General features: G+C 37.8%; 1 protein-coding gene across 5 annotated transcripts in view; it reads left to right on the top strand.

The window, feature by feature from the left end:
• SCAPER (S-phase cyclin A associated protein in the ER) overlaps positions 1-17,613 on the top strand; it is a 518,574-nt gene that overhangs the window by 50,858 nt on the left and 450,103 nt on the right. For 4 of the 5 annotated variants that reach the window (XM_042941317.1, XM_042941313.1, XM_042941316.1 and 1 more), the window contains exon 5: positions 585-782. The exons of the other annotated variant lie outside the window; for it this stretch is intronic. In XM_042941317.1, the coding sequence (XP_042797251.1) occupies positions 585-782 (198 nt within the window). The remainder of the gene's footprint in view (positions 1-584; positions 783-17,613) is intronic. 5 annotated transcript variants of the gene reach the window in all.

Genomic DNA, 17,613 nt, shown 5'->3' with positions numbered 1-17,613 from the left:
TGAAAAAGAAAAACAAGCAATCAGGAATGATACACACACATACAAAACAACCCAAAGAAACCTGGGATTGTTTGTTGCTCTAACTGTAGTAGAGGGTTAATATTTGTTTATTTTTCAGTTTAAGTAGCCACAGAAAGATAAGCAACTCTTTTGTACTTCTAGTGAGAAGCTTCAGGTTTGCATTTTGAATTTCGGTCTTTATGTAAACTACATGCTTTTTGGTGGAATGACTCTGTGGTAGAGTCTGTAAAACTATAGAATGTAATCTTTATTTTCAAAGCTTGCCAGTGCAACTGAGCAAAGAATGGGTCCTTTAGTGCTCCTTTTTGACTAAGGGTCTGTTAACTGTTGAAGCCATGCTAATCTTCAGTAAGACATGTCTGAAATAAAAACATGTCCTTAAAAACCTGCTGGTTTTAAGATGAGAAGCTTCGTTTTGATGAATTCAGTGTGGTATAAGATAAAAAGAAGAATGTCACGTTTTTAAGTATTTATGTTGAAAAATGTGTTTTATACAAAAGTCCAATCCCTGAAGGCTTTTACAAAATATTTTTATACGTTTATGTTTTGTTTTATCTTACCAGAATGTTGGAGTAGACTGTAAGATAACATCATCTACAACTGGAGATAAACACTTTGATAAAAGTCCCACTAAAGCACGGCATCCTCGGAAAATTGATCTAAGAGCTAGATACTGGGCATTTCTTTTTGACAATCTTCGCCGGGCAGTAGATGAAATTTATGAAACTTGTGAATCAGATCAGAGTGTGGTAGAATGTAAGGTAAGGTTTGCCTGGAGACTCTGAAAGCCAAATTCTCTAATTTTTGTTATACCTGACATGATCATTTTCCTCAGTATGCAGTACTGTATTGTTAACTATCAGTGTCATCATGCTGTATATTAGATCCTCACAACTTATTCATCTTATAACTGAAATTTTGTACCCTTTCATCAGCTCTATCTTCCCCACTCCTTGGAACCACTATTCTACCCTCCTTCTATGATGGCTTCAGGTTTTTTTGGTTTTGATTTTTTGAGTACCCCCCCTTTTTTTTTGTATTACCTAATTATGTACTTTAATACTCTGTGCAAGATTTGGTAGAAAGCTGTGTTAATACATATTCCTGGGCCAGAAACCAAAAAGATGGATACACACACACACACCCCACATAAAATTATTTTACAAATCTCTCTTATCTGCATTTTCCATTAGTACTGTAGGTGGCACTAGTGAGATTTTCACATTCTTTGGTTTCATGTTTAATGTCTTTAATTGGACATTGCTCCCTTTCTGCTACCATTCTGATCACTCTCCTAATTCACTGTGGTCAGGGAAAAGTGAGATTGATAGCTAACCATAAACGATCCTGGGTGGGATTGGGATGTCATTCTAAGGTGTGTTTTCCAATTTCAGATAACCTTGTGTTTGTAATAGGACATTAAACACATAGTACAATCTGTTTCTAAAAATTCACTAAAAAGCCTTACCTTTTAGTAAGTAGAACCATATGCTATCTTATTTAATACTGAATGAAATTATTTTGAGAAAAACCAGAGTGTTACATCTTCATAGAAATATCTTTATAGAGATAGCTTGTGTTTTTACAGTGAGCAGGATTGAAAACCCTGGAATTCATTATTTAACTTTTGAAAAATATGAAGGGTCTAAGAAAAGTTACATGTTGAAACAGCAGCTGTGTTTCCTCTATAATTGAAACAGCCAGAATAGGTTTTAGAATAGTTTAAAAATATCATTCATTAGAAGCAGGTTTCAGAATGAAAAGTAATTGAAATCACCCAAATTTATAGTCTGTTTGTCACAATTTTGTTATTATCGCCATGTAAAAATTTTTATGTTTAAAAAGTATGTTTAGGCAAAATCATAACCTTGGAGTTTAATGAGTCAGCATGTTGTGGTAGAAAACACTATTGACCTTAATTTTAGGTTACAGTTTCTTCTGTAAAATGAGCATGTGGACCTAGATAATTTCTTTTTTATTTATTTATTTTCATTTATTTATTTATTTGTTTACTTAAAATCTTATTTTTTTAAATTGACATCCAAAAACAAAAAAATAAAAACAAACAAAAAAAATAAATTGACATCCAAATTAGTAAGTAAGCCATAGAAATCAGATCAGGAAATTCTTTGATTTTTGTATTTAAAAACAACAAAAGGTTGAAGAAATAAAATTTGTTTGTAACATGTGTACTTCTTTATAGAAGTGAGTTTGACCAATTGCAATCATGTTTCTACCATGAGCAGAAACCCTTGCAACTGTCTGAATTTTGGTCTCTCTTGTTCATCTACCAAAGCTTTGTGAAAATTTAATAATGATAGATCTTTTTTTTTGTGCAAGTTATAGATTATAAAAGTAGAGAAGGTTTTGACAAAGAGAGAGTAGTACAGATGTGTTCTTTATTTTTTGTACTGCTCCAAGATGCTCAAAGGCTTATGCTGGGAAATAAAATCTGAGAGCTTAAAAGCTGATTTTCATACCCAACTCTGCTCTTCTCCCCATCCAGGACTTAACAGGTGGTGAGGTAAAAAGATATAGTTTGGTCTGAGCATGTGCTGGCTGTGTAATAATTAAAATTCTTTTATTTTTATTTTTCTTTAGCTCTGTCCTTACTATAAAAGTGCTTTATTTCTTATCTCATTTGATTAGTACCTTTCTGAGACAAAAAGCCCAGAGAGTTTTCCTCACTGTGCAGGTAGATTCAACTCTTGTTTTGTGAATTTACTGACAAGATTTACCCCTATTTGTGATTTTTGTGTTTTAGCCTTATTAAGTAATCACAGTTCAGTTCTTTGTCTCATGAGTAAAATGCAGTTAATAACACCTGTATTATGTAATTCACATGCTAAGTATAGCCTGATAGTGGAAAGTATCTTTTTTATTTCAGCTAGGATGGCTGACCAGAGCTCCACTGTATAATCAAGAGGCTAAATTTCTAATTATTTTAGTTTGAAGATGTGCCTTTTATGCCGTCATCCACTTCCCTGTATGACTTGCTAAGAATTGACGTTTCAGCAAAACTGTAACCACCACCATTGCATTTCCCCATCTCCTTTATAAATTGGGCTAGAGGATGGGCTAGGGCAGATTGCCTTTTAGAGAGTACGTAGTTAATGAAGCGGTAAAGCCATCCTCTCACCTTGTTCTCACCAAAGTTTGAGGTGGTTTTGAATTTCTTGTAAAGTTTGTGAGTATGGCTGCAAGAATGAGAGACTGGCATCTTATTCTCTGGCTGGATCTTTGCTATGCTGACTGATTTTGATGCCTTTGGAATGTGTTGAATGAGTTTGGGGGAAAGTATCCTGGGTACACATTGTCTTTCTTTTCCCTGTTTCCCATTTTAGCCTGGGGGGTCTGGATGTGTGGCTCTGGAATATTGGGTATAGAGACTGGTGTATGTATCTGCTTTAGAGATTTCATAACACTATAGGCTTTCTGGCATAACTCATGCCAGCTGGGCTTGAAGGGACTATACGATAATATGTCTTGAAAGGAGATGGGATGGGAGTTATCATTGAGCAAGTAAAGAGGACCTCCAGTGAGTCTGATGATTTATGTGAGGGAAGGAGAGTGGACATTGGTGAAGATGTTGTAGTCAGAGGGGCTTCCTATGGGGACAGTTGGTTAGGTGAGAATATGCAAAATGCTGGTGGAGTTGGGGCAGATACTGGTTGGGTAGAGGGAGCCAGGGTGACCTGAACACTGCCTAGAGAACCACATATGCTACCTGTGCAGAAATCACCATCTACTGCAGAGATCAGTAGAGACCAGTGACCTCAGACTGAGTTAGAGAAAGATTAGGGATATATCTCTGCCTGGCAGCACTTGACTCTCTTGGCAGTCAGCGTTACTTTTGTCTCTGGAGAAGGACAGGCTGATGACTATAGCAGGTCACTAATATTTGGTGAACTCTTATAAGTAGAATATTGCTCTGTTCCCACAGCTGCTGCACATGGCAAAGCACATAAAGTTTGTGAATGTAGGAGAGTGAGAAGGAGAGTACAGGGGAAGAAGAGAGGAACCAATGAGAACAAGCCATACCCTTCCCACTACCAGCATCTGCTAAAGGCCATGTAATTCTCACTTGTGCTTAATAGGCAGGTTGACTGTAGGTGGGATTTAAAAACTACGCTTTGATAATTGAATATAATTGGAAAATTGTGGAATTTCACTGAGCATACTCAAGAAGTTTAGTATTCAACTTAGTATTTAAGTAATGTTATAGGGAAAAATATAAAAGTATTCTATGTTTATATCTTGGTGAGTTGAGACTTCTCAGTCCAACAAGGAGTAAATTGAGATGTGAGGAAATGCTTTGGAAGATAATGACACGCACTAAAAAGAAACTTCAAGGGCTTCTAGGTGGCTCATTGGTTGAGCATCTGACTCTTGATTTTGGCTCAGGCTATGATCCCAGGTTGTGGGACCAAACCCTGCCTTGGGCTCTGTGCTGAGCATGGAACCTGCTTAGGATTTTCTCTCTCTCTCCCTCTGCCCCTCTTTCCTGCTCACACTCTCTCTAAAATTAAATAAAAGAAACTTTATACTTAGATATAAGGAGAGTGTCACAGTTGGGAACATAGAGGTCCAGAGACAGAGAAAGAATACTCGTGGAGATAGGAAGAAGACCAGGAGAATAGGAATGTCCTGAAAGCCATGAAAGAAGTAAGTGGTATTGGAGAGGTCATGAATGATTGCAGTTGAGAGAAAGCTTTTCAGTTTGGCCTTCAAGAACAGTAGATAGGATCAAGGCAAAGATTTGTGTTAACAATTTGAAATTCCTTCTAGTGAGTTCCTTGCCCTTTTTATTTTTGAAAAGTAGGAGGTATGGGCTGTTGGTTGCAGCCCTGAAGGTCACAGTTGTGATGGGAAATTCTTCTCTTTCCTGTATCTTCAGTTTTCCTTATTAGATTCCTTCCTAGTCAGCATTTAACATGCTTATTTCTCTTCCATAGTAAATAAGAACAATAAAAGCCCAAACCCTTTCTCTACTTATCCTTTCATCTCTTATCCCACCCCCATGTTTTTCCTTTCCTTCTTAGTCAAGTTTCATGGAAGAACTTTGTGTATTTGCTGCCTCCATTTCCTTTTCTTCCAGGTACTCATTAGACTACTCCAACCTGGTATAACATCCTATCAGAGCTCCACTTAAGCTCTTATTAAAGTGGTTGTTCCTCTCAGTGTTACTAAGCCCAGTAGATGTTTTTCAGCTCCTTCCATGATCTTTGAGTAGCATTTCACACTGTTGACCACTTCCCTCTTCTTTTAGCACTCTCTCCTTTGACTTTTTTTTTTTTAATTTTTTAATATATGAAATTTACTGTCAAATTGGTTTCCATACAACACCCAGTGCTCATCCCAAAAGGTGCCCTCCTCAATACCCATCACACACCCTGCCCTCCCTCCCACCCTGCCCTCCCTCCCACCCCCCATCAACCCTCAGTTTGTTCTCAGTTTTTAACAGTTTCACTCTTATGTGGATCCTGAGAAACATAACAGAAACCCATGGGGGAGGGGAAGGGAAAAAAAAAAAAAAAGAGGTTAGAGTGGGAGAGAGTCTCCTTTGACTTTTATGAAATAATCTCTGCTATTTTTTCCTCTTTGTTGGCTGCTACTTCTGCCTCTTTTTTTTTTTTTTTTTTTTTTTGGTTTTTTGCTTTTCCCACCTGATCTTTAACTGTTGGGAGGTCATTCAGTCTCCTTTTAGTCCATCTTCTTTTCTCACTATCACATACTTTCTCTCTTGGCAGTTTTCTCCATGCCATGGCTTAATTTACCATTCATTTGCTGATGAGTCTTAGTATGTATCTCTAGCTTACACCTTTCTTCTCACTTTTAGGCCTGTATATCCAACTTGCCTAGTTGGGACCTCCAGTTGGATATCTCACAAGCATATCAAACTGACTTACAAAAAAACTAAGTTCATGATCTCTTCTTCTACCTGAAGATGTATTTCTCTGTCCTGAATGGGCCTCTACCCTGCCCCTCCCCCCGCCCTTTACCTCACTCACGCCAGCCACTGTCCAATGAATTACCTCCTAAATCTTTCTAATCTGTCTACTTTCATTTCTCATATTTTATGATTCAGTGTTAAAGTTTAGAGATAGATAGGTTTCATTTTAGTCTGTTTAACATGACACTTAATTGATGATTTATGGTTGACAAATCTTTCTTTCTTATACCTGGTTCTCATATATATTATACTCAATAGAGCATAGATTATTTTCTTTTTGGGTATTTGGAATAACTTAATAACTTGATCTCACAGTTACCATGTCATAACTATTACTGGGGTTAGTTAAATCTGATTTTTCCGAGTTAAGATCTTAGTTTTTAGGAGTAAGCATAATACCATTTTATACCATACTTCACTCTTATTTATTTAGGTATAAGTGTAACTTTAAAAAATGTTTTATTAGTTACAGGTGTACTATATAGTGATAACAACAGTTCCTTACATTATCTGGTGCTCATAATGACATGTACACTCCTTAATCCCAATCACCTATTTAACTCAAACCCCCCCCCCCCCCCCATCCTCTACCCTCTGGGAACCATCAGTTCTCTATAATTTAGAGTCTGTATCTTGGTTTCTGTCTCTTTTTTTCCCTTTGCTTGCCTGTTTTGGTTTTTAAATTCCACATGTGAGTGAAATCATATGGTATTTGTCTTTGACTGACTTATTTCGCTTAGCATTGTACTCTCTAGCTTCATCTATGTCATTGTAAATGGCAAGCTTTCATTCTTTTTGATGGGTCAGTAAAATTCCATTGTATGTATATACCACATCTCATCTTTATCCATTCATCAGTCGATGGACATTTGGGCTCTCTCCATAGTTTGGTTATTGTTGATAATGCTGCTATAAACATTCCAGTGCATGTACCCCTTCAAATATGTATTTTTGTATCCTTTGGGTAAATACCTAATAGTGCCATTGCTGGATCATAGGGTAGTTTTAGTTTTAGTTTTAGTTTTTTGAGGAACCTCTGTTGTCCAGAGTGGCTGTACCAGTTTGCATTCCCACCAACAGTGCCAGAGGGTTCCCCTTTCTATGCATCCTCACCAATACCTATTGTTTCTCATATTGTTAATTTTAGCCATTTTGTTAGGTGTGAGGTAGTGTCTCACCTCACAAATGAAATTGTGGTTTTGATTTGTATTTTCCTGATGATGACTGATGTTGAACATCTTTGTATGTGTCTGTTAGCCATCTGGATGTCTTTGGAAAAGTATCTGTTCATACATCTTCTCATTTCTTTACTGGGTTATTTGTTTTTTGGGGGTGTGGAGTTTAATAAGTTCCTTATAGATTTTGGATACTAACTCTTTATCAGAAAGGTTGTTTGCATATATCTACTCCCATTCTGTAGGGTACCTTTTAGTTTTGTTGATTATTTCCTTTGCTGTGAAGCTTTTTATCTTTTTTTTTTTTTTTTTTTTTTTTTTTTTTTGAGAGGGCACAAGGGAGCCAGCGGCAGAGAGAGAGAAGTGGTGTTCACCTGGAGCTCATGTTTTACCTGCAGTGGGGCTGGAACTTGCCTGAAGTGGAGCTCGAGCTTGCCCAAAGTGGTATTCAAGCTCATCCAGTATTGGACTCAAACTCACAAACTGTGAGATCACGACCTGAGCCAAAGTCAGATGCTTAATGACTGAGCCACCCAGGCACCCAGAAGCTTTTTATCTTGATGAGGTCCCAGTAGTTCATGTTTGCTTTTGTTTCCCTTGCCTTCAGCCACCTGTCTAGCAAGAAGTTGCTCCTGTGGAGGTCAAAAGGTTGCTGGCTGTGGTCTCCTCTAGCATTTCAGTAGCTTCCTGTTTCATGTTTAGGTCTTTCATTCATTTTGAATTTATTTTTGTGTATGGTGTAAGAGAGTGGTTGAGTTTCATTCTTTCCATGTCACCATCTGGTTTTCCAAGTACCATTTACTGAAGAGACTTTTTTCCATTGGATATTCCTTCCTGCTTATATAGTTGTGGGTTCATTTCTGGGTTTTCTATTCTATTCCATTGATCTATGTGTCTGTTTTTGTGCCAGTACCATACTGTCTTGATGACAACAGCATTGTAATATAGCTTGAAATCCAGAATTTTGATGCCTCCAGTTTTGTTTTTCTTTTCCAAGATTGCTTTGGCTATTCAGAGTCTTTCTGATTCCGTGGCAATTTTAGGATTGTTTGTTCTAGCTCTACGAAAAATGCTGATGGTATTTTGATAGGGATTGCATTAAATGTGGATTGCTTTGGGTAGTATAAACATTTTAACAATGTTTGTTCTTCCAGTCCATGAACATGGAATACTTTTCCATTTCTTTATGTCTTCTTTAATTTCTTTCATAAGTGTTCTATAGTTTTCAGAGAACAGATCTCTTACCTCTTTAGTTAGCTTTATTCCTAGATATCTTACTGGTTTTGGTGCAGTTGCAAATGGGATAGATTCCTTGATTTCTTTTTCTGGTGCTTCTTTATTGGTCTATAGAAATACAACAGAGTTCTGCATATTGATTTTATATCCTTTGACTTTGCTGAATTCAGTCTTAGTTCTCACAGTTTTTAGTGGAGTCTTTTGGTTTTTCTACATAGAGTATCATGTCATCTACAAATAGTGAAAGTTTTGACTTCTTCCTTGCTGATCTGTATGCCCCTTATTTCTTTTGTTGTCTGATTACTGAGGCTAAGACTTCCAGTACTATGTTAAATAATAATGGTGAGAATAGACATCCTTGTCTTGCTTCTGGCAGTAGGGGAAAGGCTCTCAGTTTTGTTTTTTTTTTTTTGCCAAGGAGGATAATATTAGCTGTGAGTCTTTTGTATATGGCCTTTATGATGTAGAGGTGTGTTCTATCTATCCCTACTTTGTTGAGGGTTTTTAAGTCAAGAATGGATGCTGTTAGTTACTTTATCTATTGACAGGATCATATGGTTCTTATCTTTTATTAATGTAGTGTATCATGCTGATTGATTTGTGAATATTGAACCAGCACTTTAGCCCAGGAGTAAATCCCACTTGATCATGGTAAATAATTCTTTTGGAATTCAGTTAGCTAGTATCTTGTTAAGAGTTTTGCATTCATGTTCATCAAGGATATTGGTCTATAATTCTCCTTTTTAGTGGGGACTTTGTCTGGTTTTGGAATCAAGGTAATGCTGGTTTTGTAGAGTGAGTTTGGAAATTTTACTGCATTTCTATTTTTGGGAACAGTTTGAGGAGAAAAGGTATTAATGTTTGGTAGAATTCCCCTGGGAAACCATCTGGGCCAGGACTCTTGTTTGCTGGGAGATTTTTTGATTACTGTTTCAGTTTCTTTGCTGGTTATGGGTCTGTTCAAATTTTCTTTTTCTTCCTGTTTCACAGTTTTGGTGGTTTGCGAGCTTCTAGGAATTTGTCCATTTCTTCCAGATTGCCCAGTTTGTTGTCATATAATTTTCCATAGTATTCTCTTATAATTGTTTGAATTTCTGTGGTGTTGGTTGTGATTGCTCCTCTTCTATTCATGATTTGATCTCTTTGGGTCCTTTCTCTTTTTGATAAGTCTACCTAGGGGGTTATCAATTTAGTTTATTCTTTCAAACACCAGCTCTTGTTGATCTGTTCTACCAGGTTTGGTTTTTTTTTTGGTATCAATTATTTCTGTTCTAATCTTTATTATTTCTCTTCCACTGGCTTTACACTTTATTTGCTGTTCCTTTTCTAGTTCCTTTGTGTGTAAAGTTAGGTTGTGTATTTGGAACATTTCTTCCTTCTTTAGGAAGGCCTGGATTGCAATAACTTCCCTCTTAGGACTGCCTTTGCTGCATCCCAAAGGTTTTGGACTGTCGTAGTTTCATTTTCCTTTGCTTCCATGTATTTAAAATTTCTTCTTTAAACTTAACAGGAACCCATGGGGGAGGGGAAGGAAAAAAAAAAAAGGAGAGAGGTTAGAGTGGGAGAGAGCCAAAGCATAAGAGACTCTTAAAAACTGAGAACAAACTGAGGGCTGATAGGGGGTGGGAGGGAGGGGAGGATGGGTGATGGGTATTGAAGAGGGCATCTTTTGGGATGAGCACTGGGTGTTTTGTTTTTTTTTTATAATGCTCATAGATTTTATTATGAAATTAACATTCATAGCTATGATATACACACATTATCACAGCTTACACATATTCTGAAACTAAAAACAGAGCTGGGATGTAGAAGGTCCAACTTTGCAGTTTTAGAAAGCAGCAGGGCCAGAATTATCAACACATAGAATCGAAATGAGCTACAGGGAAAATAGTATCCTTGAGTTACACTTTGTCTTCTCTTTGCACTGGCCATGTACTCTTAACTGTTCAGTGTCAATGAATTTTTGTTTGTCACATGATTTTTGTAACAGCAACTGCCCTGTACTTCTCACAGCGTTTCTTCAATGGTAAAATCTCTCATAATTCTCATTTCTTAAGAAAAAAAATTAGAACAGAAATATTCACATGGACAGCACAGCCAGGTAGTCAGCACAGTAGGCCTGAGGCTGGAGAAGACAGGTACCCAAAGGCCCATTTATACATGCTTTTGCTCTAGATTATCAGCTTCCTTGGACATCAAAGGTCTATAATGGTATCAGAATTTAAGGAGCCACAGGGAATCAATGGGTGACTTTAAGATTCTTTTCATGTTTGAGATGACATGATAGTTAAGACAAGTAAACTGCCCTTGAGGAGAAGGTGCTAATTATAGTACATGCATCCTTTGTATATCCCCATGCACTGTGCTTATAGGCGCTTATCCCTTACTTAGAATATGCAATGTTGTTTTCAACAACTATGAACTGAGTGTCTAAGAAGTTAGATCATGGGGTAAAAAAAGAAACACATTTCTCAGCCTTCTTAAGACTGAGAATCTTATGGGAACACCTATACTTCTGACTCAGTCACACAACAAAATATGAAATTAGTCCCAAGAAAAAGCTTCAGAAGAAAAGAGATACATGGGGTTATGTGTAATGATCAAGAGAAGATTTCCCATATTCAAGGGCAAAGCAAGCTTTCCTAAGAAAACACTTTTGAGCTAAGACAGGAGGCCTGACTAGGAGCAAAGTCTATAAGAGGGAGAAGGAAGCATGTGTGTAAAAAGGAGTAAATGTTTCCAGACGATGTAGTTGGAGGAAGCAGAACACCGCTGAGGGGCTGTAAGAAGGTTTGAGTGACAGAACAGGGTGAGAGGTCTGGTCTGGGAAGAGGCTACCAAGCCACATAGGGGCCAGACCATGATCTTATGTATTGCAGGCTGGTTTTTTTTTTTTTTTCAATATATGAAATTTATTGTCAAATTGGTTTCCATACAACAGGAGCACTGGGTGTTGTTTGGAAACCAATTTGACAATAAATTTCATATATTGAAAAAAAAATAAACTAAAAATAAAAAGAATAAAAATAAAAAAAATAAAATTTCTTCTTTAATTTCCTGGTTAACCCATTCATTCTTTAGTAGGATGTTCTTTAAATTTTTTTTTTAATGTTTATTTATTTTTGAGAGAGAGAGAGAGCACAAGCAGGGGAAGGGCAGAGAGAGGGAAACACAGAATCTGAAGCAGGCTCCAGGCTCTGAGCTGTTAGCACAGAGCCTAACGTGGGACTCGAAACCACAAACCATGAGATCTGACCTGAGCCGAAGTCGGACACTTAACCGACTGAGTCACCCACTCACCTCAGTAGGATGTTCTTTAGTCTCCAAGTATTTGATGGCTTTTCAAATTTTTTCTTGGGGTTGATGTCGTTTCATAGTGTTGTGATCTGAAAATATGCATGGTATGATCTTGATCTTTTTTGTATTAGTCGAGGGCTGATTTGTGACCTGGTACGTGATCTATTCTGGAGAATGTTTCATGTACACTTGAGAAGAATGTGTATTCTGCTTTAGGATGAGATGTTCTGAATATATCTGTTAAGTCATCTGGTCCAATGTGCCATTCAAAGCCATTGTTTCCTTGATGATTGTCTGCTTAGATGATCTGTCCATTGCTTTAAGTGGGGTGTTAAAGTCCCCTTCTATTTTATTATTATCAATGAGTTTCTCTTTTTTTCAATTTTATTTTTTTAATTTACATCCAAATTAGTTAGCATATAGTGTAACAGTGATTCCAGGAGTAGATTCCTTAATGCCCCTTACCCATTTAGCTCATTCCTCCTCCCACAACCCCTCCAGTAGCCCTCTGTTTGTTCTCCATATTTAAGAGTCTCTTATGTTTTGACCCCCTCCCTGTTTTTATATTATTTTTGCTTCCCTTCCCTTATGTTCATCTGTTCTGTGTCTTAAAGTCCTCATATGAGTGAAGTCATATGATATTTGTCTTTCTCTAATTTTGCTTAGCAGAATACCCTCTAGTTCCATCCACGTAGTTGCAAATGGCAAGACTTCATTCTTTTTGATTGCCGAGTAATACTCCATTGTGTGTGTGTGTGTGTGTGTGTGTGTGTGTGTGTGTGTGTGTGTGTATGTATGCACCACATTTTCTTTATCCATGCATCCATAGATGGACATTTGGGCTCTTTCCATACTTTGGCTGTTGTTGATAGTGCTGCTATAAACATGGGGGTGCATGTGTCCCTTTGAAACAGCATACCTGTATCCCTTGGGTAAATACCTAATAGTGCAATTGCTGGGTCGTAGGGTAGTTCTTTTTTTAATTTTTTGAGGAACCTCCATACTGTTTTCCAGAGTGGCTGCACCAGTTTGCATTCCCACCAACAATGCAAAAGAGATCCTCTTTCTCCACATCCTTGCCAACATCTGTTGTCGCCTGATTGTTAATGTTGGCCATTCTGACAGGTGTAAGGTGGTATCTCATTGTGGTTTTGATTTATATTTCCCTGATGATGAGTGAAGTTGAGCATTTTTTCATGTGTCGGTTGGCCATCTGGCTGTCTTCTTTGGAGAAGTACCTATTCATGTCTTTTGCCCATTTCTTCACTGGATTATTTGTTTTTTGGGTGTTGAGTTTGATAGATTTTGGATACTAACCCTTTACCTGATGTGTCGTTTGCAAATATCTTCCCCCATTCTGTTGGCTGCCTTTTAGTTTTGCTGATTGTTTCATTTGCTGTGTAGAAACTTTTTATTTTGATGAGGTCCCAAGAGTTCATTTTTGCTTTTGTTTCCCTTGCCTCCGGAGACGTGTTGAGTAAGAAGTTGCTGCGGCCAAGATCAAAGAGGTTTTTGCCTGCTTTCTCCTCGAGGATTTTGATGGCTTCCTGTCTTACATTTAGGTCTTTCATCCATTTTGAGTTTATTTTTGTGAATGGTGTAAGAAAGTGGTCTAGTTTCATTCTTCTGCATGTTGCTGTCCAGCTCTCCCAGCCCCATGTGTTAAAAGAAACTGTTTTTTTTCCTATTGGATATTCTTTCCTGCTTTGTCAAAGATTAGTTGGCTATATATTTGTGAGTCCATTTCTGGGTTCTCTATTCTGTTCCATTGATCTGAGTGTGTGTTTTTGTGCCACAATGAGTTTCTTTTTAAAAAAAAATTTTTTTAACATTTGTTTATTTTCGAGAGACAGATCACAAGTGGGAGAGGGGCAGAAACAGAGAAAGACACAGAATCTGAAGCAGGCTCCAGTCTCTGAGCTGTCAGCTCGAGCCTGATGTGGGGCTCAAACCCACAACTGTGAGATCATGACCTGGGTTGAAGTTGGACGCCCAAACGACTGAGCCACCCCGGCGCCCCCACAATGGGTTTCTTTATGTTTGTTTTTAATTGAGTTATATATTTGGGTGCTTTCAAATTGGGGGCATAAATATTTATAATTGTTAGATCTTCTTTCCTTCTTGTTGATGGAAAGACCCCTTAATTATGATATAATGCCCTTCTTTATCTCTTGTTACAGTCTTTGATTTAAAAATCTACCTTGTCTGAAATAAGTATGACTACTGCAGCTTTCTTTTGATGTCCATTAGCATGATAGATCGTTCTCCATCCCCTTACTTTCAATCTGCAGACATCCTTAGGTGTAAAATGAGTCTCTTGTGGCAGCATATAGACTACTTTTATTTTTTTTTAATCCATTCTAATACCCTGTGTCTTTTGATTCGAGCATTTAGTCCATTTAATTTCAGGGTGATTATTGAAAGATATGAATTTAGTGCCAGTGTGTTACCTGTAGAGTTAGTGTTTTTGGTGATACTTTTCAGTCCTTTTTAGTCTTTGTTGCTTTGGTATTTTAATTTCTCCAAAGAGTCTCCCTTAAAATTTCTTGCAGGGCTGGTTTAATGGTCATGAACTCCTTTAGTTTTTCTTTGTCTGGGAAACTCTTATCTCTCCTTCTGTTTTGAATGACAGCCTTGCTGAATAAAGAATTCTTGGCTGTATATTTATCCTGTTTAGCACATTGAATATATTCCTGCCGTACCTTTCTGACCTGCCAAGTTTCTGTATACAGATCTTCTGTGAACGTGTAGGTTAAGGGCTTTTTTCCGCTTGCTGCTTTCAGGATTCCTTTCTTGCCTGTGCATTTTGTGAATTTGAGTATGATTTGCCTTGGCAGTCGTTGGCTTTTTTTTTTTTCTTTTTTTTTCAACATTTATTCATTTTTTTAATATGAAATTTATTGTCAAAGGCACTGTGCTAACTACTTCACCCAGATCATCACACTTAATCCACACAATATTCCCACAGACCAGTGCTGCTCTTCCTATTTTCAGAAAAGAAGTCCAGGGTTTAGAGAGGTTAAATACGGTAGAGTAAGGGCCTCAATCCAAGCAGCCCCCCTGCTGAGCCTGAGCCTTTAACTACTTTACTACACTGTAGTGAGGGTTAATCAAGATGACATGTGAAAGTGCTTGGAAATTAGAAAGCACTAAACAAGTGTGAGGGAATTTTTATTGCCACTTCCAGATACTTAGACAAGTGACCATGATTAGCCTTCATCCAATGTTAATAATTTAAACATTGTTTCCCCTTGTAACAGCTATTCAAAAGACAATGCTTCATATTCAGCAAAAGGTGCAAAAGTACCTGTGAAGGTGTTGTTTTTTTTTTAATATGAAATTTATTGTCAAATTAGTTTCCATACAACAATGCTCATCCCAAACAGGTGCCCTCCTTAATGCCCATCACCCACTTTCCCCTCCCTCCCACCCCCTATCAACCCTCAGTTTATTCTCAGTTTTTAAGAGTCTCTTATGGTTTGCCTTGTTCCCTCTCTGTAACTTTTTTCCCCCCTTCCCCTCCCCCATGGTCTTCTGTTAAGTTTCTCAGGATCCACGTAAGAGTGAAAACATATGGTATCTTTCTCTGTATGACTTATTTCACTTAGCATAACACTCTTCAGTTCCATCCATGTTGCTACAAAAGGCCATATTTCATTCTTTCTCATTGCCAAGTAGTATTCCATTTTATATATATACACCATAATTTCTTTATCCATTCATCAGTGATGGACATTTAGGCTCTTTCCATAATTTGGCTATTGTTGAAAGTGCTGCTATAAACATTGGGGTACAAGCGCCCTTATGTATGAGTACCCCTGTACCCCTTGGGTAAATTCCTAGCAGTGCTATTGCTGGGTCATAGGGTAGATCTATTTTTAATTTTTTTTTTTCAACGTTTTTTTAAATTTATTTTTGGGACAGAGAGAGACAGAGCATGAACGGGGGAGGGGCAGAGAGAGAGGGAGACACAGAATCGGAAACAGGCTCCAGGCTCCGAGCCATCAGCCCAGAGCCTGACGCGGGGCTCGAACTCACGGACCGCGAGATCGTGACCTGGCTGAAGTCGGACGCTTAACCGACTGCACCACCCAGGCGCCCCTATTTTTAATTTTTTGAGGAAGCTCCACACTGTTTTCCAGAGTGGCTGCACCAGTTTGCATTCCCACCAACAGTGCAAGAGGGTTCCCATTTCTCCACATCCTTGCCAGCATCTATAGTCTCCTGATTTGTTCATTTTAGCCACTCTGACTGGTGTGAGGTGGTATCTGAGTGTATTTTTGATTTGTATTTCCCTGATGAGGAGTGACATTGAGCATCTTTCCATGTGCCTGTTGGCCATATGGATGTCTTCTTTAGAGAAGTGTCTATTTACGTGTTCTGCCCATTTCTTCATAGGATTATTTGTTTTTCGGGTGTGGAGTTTGGTGAGTTCTTTATAGATTTTGGATACTAGCCCTTTGTCGTCTGATATGTCATTTGCAACTATTGTCTCCCATTCTGTTGGTTGCTTTTTAGTTTTGTTGATTGTTTCCTTTGCAGTGCAGAAGCTTTTTATTTTCATGAGGTCCCAATAGTTCATTTTTGCTATAATTTCCTTGCCTTTGGAAATGTGTCAAGTAAGAAATTGCTGCGGCTGAGGTCAAAGAGGTTTTTTCCTGCTTTCTCCTCTAGGGTTTTGATGGTTTTCTGTCTCACCAGGAAATGTCCTTCATCCATTTTGAGTTTATTTTTGTGAATGGTGTAAGAAAGTGGTCTAGTTTCATTCTTCTGCATGTTGCTGTCCAGTTCTCCCAGCACCATTTGTTAAAGAGACTGTTTTTCTTTTCCATTGGATATTCTTTCCTGCTTTGTCAAAGATTAGTTGGCCATACTTTCGTGGGTCCAATTCTGGAGTCTCTATTCTATTCCACTGGTCTACGTGTCTGTTTTTGTGGCAATACCATGCTGTCTTAATGACTACAGGTTTGCAGTAGAGGCTAAAGTTTGGGATTGTGATGCCTCCCACTTTGGTCTTCTTCTTCAATACTGCTTTGGCTATTCAGGGCCTTTTGTGGTTCCATACAAATTTTAGGATTGCTTGTTCTAGCTTCGAGAAGAATGCTGGTACAACTTTGATTGGGATTGCATTGAATGTGTAGATAGCTTTGGGTAGTATTGACATTTTGACAATATTTATTCTTCCAATCCATGAGCACGGAATGTTTTTCCATTTCTTTGTATCTTCTTCAATTTCCTTCATAAGCTTTCTATAGTTTTCAGCATACAGATCTTTTACATCTTTGGTTAGGTTTATTCCTATGTATTTTATGTTTCTTGGTGCAATTGTGAATGGGATCAGTTTCTTTATTTGTCTTTCTGTTGCTTCATTATTAGTGTATAAGAATGCAACTGATTTCTGTGCATTGATTTTGTATCCTGCAACTTTGCTGAATTCATGTATCAGTTCTAGCAGACTTTTCGTGGAGTCTGTCGGGTTTTCCATGTATAATAGCATGTCATCTGCAAAAAGTGAAAGTTTGACTTCATCTTTGCCAATTTTGATGCCTTTGATTTCCTTTTGTTGTCTGATTACTGATGCTAGCACTTCCAACACTATGTTAAACAACAGCGGTGAGAGTGGACATCCCTGTCGTGTTCCTGATCTCAGGGGGAAAGCTCTCAGATTTTCCCCATTGAGGATGATATTAACTGTGGGCTTTTCATAAATGGCTTTTATGATGTTTAAGTATGTTCCTTCTGTCCCGACTTTCTCGAGGGTTTTTATTAAGAAACGATGCTGAATTTTGTCAAATGCTTTTTCTGCATCGATTGACAGGATCATATGGTTCTTATCCTTTGTTTTATTAATGTGATGTATCACATTGACTGATTTATGAATATTGAACCAGCCCTATAGCCCAGGAATGAATCCCACTTGATCATGGTGAA

Source organism: Panthera leo, chromosome B3 (genome assembly GCF_018350215.1).
Source record: "Panthera leo isolate Ple1 chromosome B3, P.leo_Ple1_pat1.1, whole genome shotgun sequence".
NCBI classification, from domain to species: domain Eukaryota; kingdom Metazoa; phylum Chordata; class Mammalia; order Carnivora; family Felidae; genus Panthera; species Panthera leo.
This window is presented reverse-complemented; position numbering and strand designations above follow the sequence as displayed.